This window comes from Diospyros lotus, chromosome 11 (genome assembly GCF_014633365.1).
Source record: "Diospyros lotus cultivar Yz01 chromosome 11, ASM1463336v1, whole genome shotgun sequence".
Taxonomy (NCBI): domain Eukaryota; kingdom Viridiplantae; phylum Streptophyta; class Magnoliopsida; order Ericales; family Ebenaceae; genus Diospyros; species Diospyros lotus.
In genome coordinates this window covers 31215437-31221436 of record NC_068348.1, presented here as the reverse complement: position 1 = coordinate 31221436, position 6000 = coordinate 31215437, and the positions used below count along the sequence as shown (strand labels likewise).

Below are 6000 nucleotides of genomic sequence, written 5' to 3'. Positions count from 1 at the left end.
ATTTCAAAAATTTTGAAAGATGATTATATTGAGAATATTGCTTAATCATTTAAAAAGATATAAAAAAAATTATGAGATATTTGTGATTTTAACTCGTATTAGAACTCTTAACTTACCTTAATAAAATCAACAGAACGAAACAAAAACCATAGCAATTGAATCACACGCGCTTTATACTCGTGCGGCCCTTCACTCGCCCCGTTCACCGCCTTCTTCTTCTATATAAGCATCGTCTCCATGGAAGAGCATACATACGTCTTATGTGTATAGATAAACGCATACGCTTCCTATCTGTTGAATTTCTCTCTCTCTGTCTCTGGTTTTAGGTTTCTGATTTCTCAGATTTCTCGTGTTCTCTGCCGTAGATTATTGTTCGCGTGCTGGCAGATCCGAAGTATTTATTCGAAGGAATCCGATCTTTCAGAGGGCTTTGAATCTTTCTCTAGAGTTGTTGATTCTCTCTTGAACCCCATGGGAGTTGCAGTTCTTCACCCTCAGGATGTCCTTGCAGATCGGGGCCATGCCGTAATCTACCGCCACATGAAGCCGCGCAAAAGCCCTAACCCTAGCTCCGGTTCTACGAAATCGAATCGTAGAAAAAATAGTCCGGAGAAGAACAACAACAAGAATAGTACTATCAACAGTTCTACCTCGAAAAACCTGGTCATGGGACAGGTTAAGATACTGAAACGCGGCGAGGGGTTGAAGATTCCCGACGGTGGGGGGACTGTTGTGGAATCTGGCGATTCGGGGTCGTCGTCGTCCGCGGGACGATTGGGGCCGGAGCCGGAGATTGTGCCGGCGGAGTTGAAGGTTCCAGTCGACGAGATGAAGGTTGCCGAATCGGAGTATTTGATGTTGTCGTCCACGGGTCGGTTGGGTCCGGAGCCCGAGATGTTGCCCAAACAAGTCGGCCTCAGCGATTTCTATGCTGGGTCGGCGTGTATTTCTTCGCCGCCTCCGAGTTCGTTGCCATTTCCATATTCGTTTGTCAAGAAACACGTTTTGGGTTCTATCGACGATGCATCAAGCGATCTCCGGCGACTGCTTCGTCTCGAGATTTGATTGAAGTGGTGTGTTTGTGATGGTTAAGCTTTGCCAGTGCTTTTACCTTTTTTCTTTTTAGCTGAAACGGAGTTGTCAGTGCTTGATTGTTCCGGTTGGTGGTCTCTCCCTTATTTTTTCAAGGGGAGAGGGCTAATTGGAGAAGAAAGATGTCAGCTTCTGTTGTGTAGTGTTAGCTTCTTTGTATATAGCCTGTTCTGACACTGATTTGGCTATTGGGGAAGTGGGTAGTGTTGGTTGGTTTGTTGGTTGATTTTTCTTCTTCTTACAGTCTTTTGGAAGTAGTTTGTGCTAGGCGCAAGACAAATGGTGGGGTTTCTCCATAGGTGATTGTATATTGTCTTGGATATAACTCATCCCTGAATCTTGTATAACAGTTAATTTACAGATATATAAATTAGTTCCTTTTGGTTTGTCCTTGTTTTCCTAGCAGAGTTTCGGATGCACAATGCTCTACTTTTTGTGAACTTATATATGTTCCATCCAGTAAGACCGTTGAATCATTGATTCTGGCAGGAAGTTCTATTAATAGGATTTTAGGTTGAAAGTAAGAATTGCTGGACTGTCAAATTGACTAAATTCGAGGAAAGACGAAATTTTTTAAGGACTGGTATGGCATTATTTAGCTCTTCAGCTATTCGCTTGTGTGTTTGCAGGTCAGGAGTGAGGTCAAGAACTGAACTTGCTCAATTGAAAGCCTTAACAGGATGCAGACTATTTGTATGCTCTGCGACTTTTGCCTATTCCTGTTACTCCTAATTGTCTACATGGTGAAGGTTAGGATGCTTAAGTAACTTAAATCTGGTAAGATGGTGAAGTTTTGCTGATCATGTAGAAGTAGAGTATTGCTAGATAAACATTTGAAATTTCTGTCGTATCTTTAAGCAGGAGTATGTTATACAAAATTAACTTGGACATCCTGAAACTTATATATAGTTTCTTTCTTTTTCTCCTTTCACTTGTTTTTGTTAAGTGATGATGTAGAAATTTGGTGCTAACAACAAATTTAAGGATTTAGTTGGAAGGTGCTTGGGTATTCTCTTGATAGGCATTAGCATCAGCGGAGTCGGTTTTTTGTTACTGTTATTGCTATTGGAAAATATGTTTTTAAGCCTGTTTTTGCAAGAATGCAATAAAAAAGAAGATGCTGGTGTTCTATCCTGATGCATATTTACTGCAGCTGTTGGACAGTTTGAAACAGATGCTTCTGCTTGTGATGAATTGGATATCTAATTGGGAGACCACGTCAATTAACTTCTCGCGGGTATTGGTATAGCCGCTGATTCAAGTTCTGTATATTTAATGGAGAGCATGGAGCATTGAGCTGATGCATGTTGATTGGTGTTTTGAGGCTGCTAAATCTCTTCCTCCTCCTTGTCATTAGCACGTGTGATAAGTCGACAGTCATTTGAAGTCACCAAAACAAAAAATAGAGGCAGAGTCTGTTTAGTGGTGTAAGCAAAGCTCCAGGTATAAGTTATGGAGCTGTTTGTTGTGTAATTGAATTCTGTGTGTATTTTGGGGTTGCCAATAAGAAGAAGAGTGATCTGCTCCATGCATCAGCTCAATGGAGCTGTTTATTGTTTTAAGAACATGGAAGTTGAATATGTCAGGGTGGGCAGCTTGATTCCATGCTTTAGCTGTAATGCTGCTCTTGTACAAGCAATACAAGCACTAATTAATTACATGTTCAAGAGTCATTTTTTACTGCAATTATGCTCTTGCTCTGCTAGGAGGCTAGTTTCACAATTCAATCCTATGAGTTGCCGGATGAAAAGGTAAATTCAAATGCAGAACTACTATTAACTTGCAGCAATACTAGATTGAACGGAACAAATATCACCTTCTTTGATAAATATACTGTTAACAATCATGCTTCACATCTTCCAGAATGGAGGCTATGGTGCAATCTTGATCTTAATTCCTATAAGCAAAATTGATGGATCGCTGTTGAGACATCAAAGGGGAGAAGAAAAGCGAGATCAAAACATACGAGACTCGGCCGTACATTGGTGGACCTGAGGCCTTCAATCTATCTTCACTGATGAGAAAAGATGATAGGCAAACAAGAAAGAAGAAAGGAAACCAACAGCACCAGTTGCCAGCATAATGGCAGTGACCATGAAGAAAGAATAGCCAATGTAAAGCATTGCAGAGACTGGACCACTGAGGCTCTTGAGATAGAAGATGAGGTAGTTAATGGAGTACAAGAAGATGTAGAAGGCCACCGAGCCAGGGGCGAAGAAGGACTTCCACCACCACCTCCAATCTTCCACACAGAGGTGCATGTAAGTGAGGACTAGAGACACCTCGGCCGAAACCACCACTAGAAGGATCAGAACCACCAAGAGGAACCCAAAAACATAGTAGACGCGGCCTTGCCAGAGGCTCGACATGATGAAGAAGAGCTCGATGAAGAGGGTCCCGAATGGCAGAGTCCCAGCTCCGAGAACTAGGATCCATGAAGAGATCCTCTGAGCTGGGATTTCGCGGGGGATTTGATTGGTTTGGATTGGGTATTTAAGGTAAGGGGCCCTGCTCCCTACAAATCCTCCAATGAGTGTGAGGGGCACTGAAATGCAGAACCATAGTAAGAGCAGAACTAAGAAAGTGGAAATGGGGATTGCCCCTGTGCTGTGGCTTCCCCACAAGAGGAAATTCAGGGTGGTTAGTATGAGAAAAGAGATTCCAGGGAAGAAGCAAGAAACCCTGCAGGAAACAGAGAACCAACTACTAGAATCACCAGTTTTGATTGTCCTCAACAGCCAAACTGCAACAAAACCAGCCAGGACTCCACAGAGGGTGTAGAAGAGAAGCATGCCTGAGAGAAGGGCGCCACGCGAAGCTGGGGACATGAACCCTAGAGCCGCAAAAAGAATTGTCACCAATGCCATTCCTAGGATCCGAAAGCCATCCCCAACCATGACACAGAGAAGAACCGGGTTGGTTGGAGCGCGAAAAACATCAGCTGCGACAAGCTTCCACCCAGACAACTCCTCATTCATCTGAGCCTGGGACTCCTTGTCAAGGTCCTCGTAATGAGCCAAATCGCGACGAATTGTCCTCATGAAGATTATGAACACTATGCCTGCTAGAAAAGTGATCACAGTCAGGGAATTGAGGATGGAAAACCAATGGACTTTGGAGCCTTCCATCTTCAAATATGCATCCCATCTCAAGGACCACTTGATATCACTCTCCACAAAAGAGACCTCATAGCTAAACGTCACCGGCTTCCCTTCCTTGATGGGCATTGCCACTGTAGTTGGATCACAGTGGATTGGAGAAGGGTACTTGTCATACATCTTAAGATTCTTCACATGTTCAGGATTGTGAAGGAAGCTGCAAGGAGCCAATTCAAAGCCAACAACCATATAACCTTCCGAATCATTGCTAGGCTTCTTCTGGCCTACCGGCAGCAACTCATCGCCGTCACCGAGCCGGGTAACGGCAGCCATGCTGTTCTCCTCGTACTTATGGACCAGAACTGTGAATTTCAAATGGTTGAACACATAGTAAACATCTTGAACTTTGACCCCAACCGGGTAGCCAGTCCAACGAAGAAAGAAACCGTCTTTCTTCATGAATCTAATGGCTGGAAGGTTGTCAAGATTCAAATTGACCTGGTACATTTCATCAATTCTCTCCTTCAACATCTTGAATTCTTCAGCAGATAAAGGTTTTGAATTGCAGAGAAAAACCTGGGTCTCGTTGGTGTACATCTTGAAACGATATGGAGAGTTCTCAATTCTGTCTCCCATTAGTAGCTCCCCAAGATTCTCTGCGCTATCTTTGATGCCTTCCAAAGGCTTGCAAAATGGCAAGCTGTAGTATGCGTAGGGGATCTCAGTCTCAATGGATGACAACGAATTCACCTTGAGATAGAGATGATCGCCCACATTGCATTTGTGGGGATAACTTCCAGGAAGATAGAACCCATCAACAAATTGGAGAAAAACACAAGATATCAACACCCATTTGGGGAATTGACAAAAGGGCGCCATTGGTGTCTACTGTTCTCTACCCAGGTGATCAAATCAAATTTCTAGCAGATCTGGTAGAAACCCAGATGGTAAAATCGAGTTTCTGGCACCCCCAGATAGTAAAATTGAATTTCTAGCAGTTTCGAGAGATACCCAGCTCTGGTAAAATTCTAGCAGATTTGGGAGAAGAAGCCCAGATGATGAAATGATTGAGAGAGGCTTGATCTTGAGATTTTCTCAGCTGAGTGTTAGAGTTATCATGGATACAATCTGGTTTGATCGTCCATCGGAAGAGATGGCCATCACAAGAATGTCTGTAAAGAGCTGAAATGAGGAGAGGATCAAAGAAAAGAGATCGCCAAACAAATCAAAATACCATTTGTTACATGCTTCCTTGCGTTTTGATCAATCCGTGCTTCTCTCGAGTCTTCACATATTTTGTATGGTTAATTATTTTTTGAGCTCTTTGACTTTAAATTAAGAACCAACAAATTGCCGTTGGAGCTCCAATTTTTACTTTAGTTACTAATGATAACAGATGGGGTCTGAGTTGGGTTTCATTTGGCTTGTCTTTGTCCTTGAATCTGCCTCTTGTGTTCTCATTGTCGTCCCTACGAGGTAATGTATTTCAATTTTTTATCTTTCCGCTCAATTTTATTGGTCAAATTTATATTTTTCTCTTTACTTTCATCTTTATTTTGTATCACTTAAATTTTTTATTATTTTAATTACTCTTGAATCTAATTTTTTATTCAATTTAATTCTTATACTAATATTTATTTTTGTGTCAATTCAAATTTTTTATCATTTCAATTACACCACCAAACTTATATTTTTAATTAATTTAACTTTTGTCATATGTAAAAATAAATAAATAAAGACATGATAAAATAAACGATAAATTTTGTTCACATCAAAATATAAAAATTAAATTAACTAAAAAATATAGATT

General features: G+C 41.4%; 2 protein-coding genes across 2 annotated transcripts; one reads left to right on the top strand and one right to left on the bottom strand.

The window, feature by feature from the left end:
• The first annotated feature begins 246 nt into the window (after nt 1-246).
• LOC127813523 (uncharacterized) lies at nt 247-1478 on the top strand. The gene has a single exon (XM_052354534.1). It carries the CDS (start codon nt 472-474, stop codon nt 1063-1065), a length of 594 nt encoding a protein of 197 aa, XP_052210494.1. The 5' UTR covers nt 247-471; the 3' UTR covers nt 1066-1478.
• Nucleotides 1479-2826: 1348 nt separating this feature from the next.
• LOC127813522 (transmembrane 9 superfamily member 11-like) lies at nt 2827-5476 on the bottom strand. Its single transcript, XM_052354533.1, has one exon. It carries the CDS (start codon nt 5067-5069, stop codon nt 3093-3095), a length of 1977 nt encoding a protein of 658 aa, XP_052210493.1. The 5' UTR covers nt 5070-5476; the 3' UTR covers nt 2827-3092.
• Nucleotides 5477-6000: the final 524 nt, after the last annotated feature.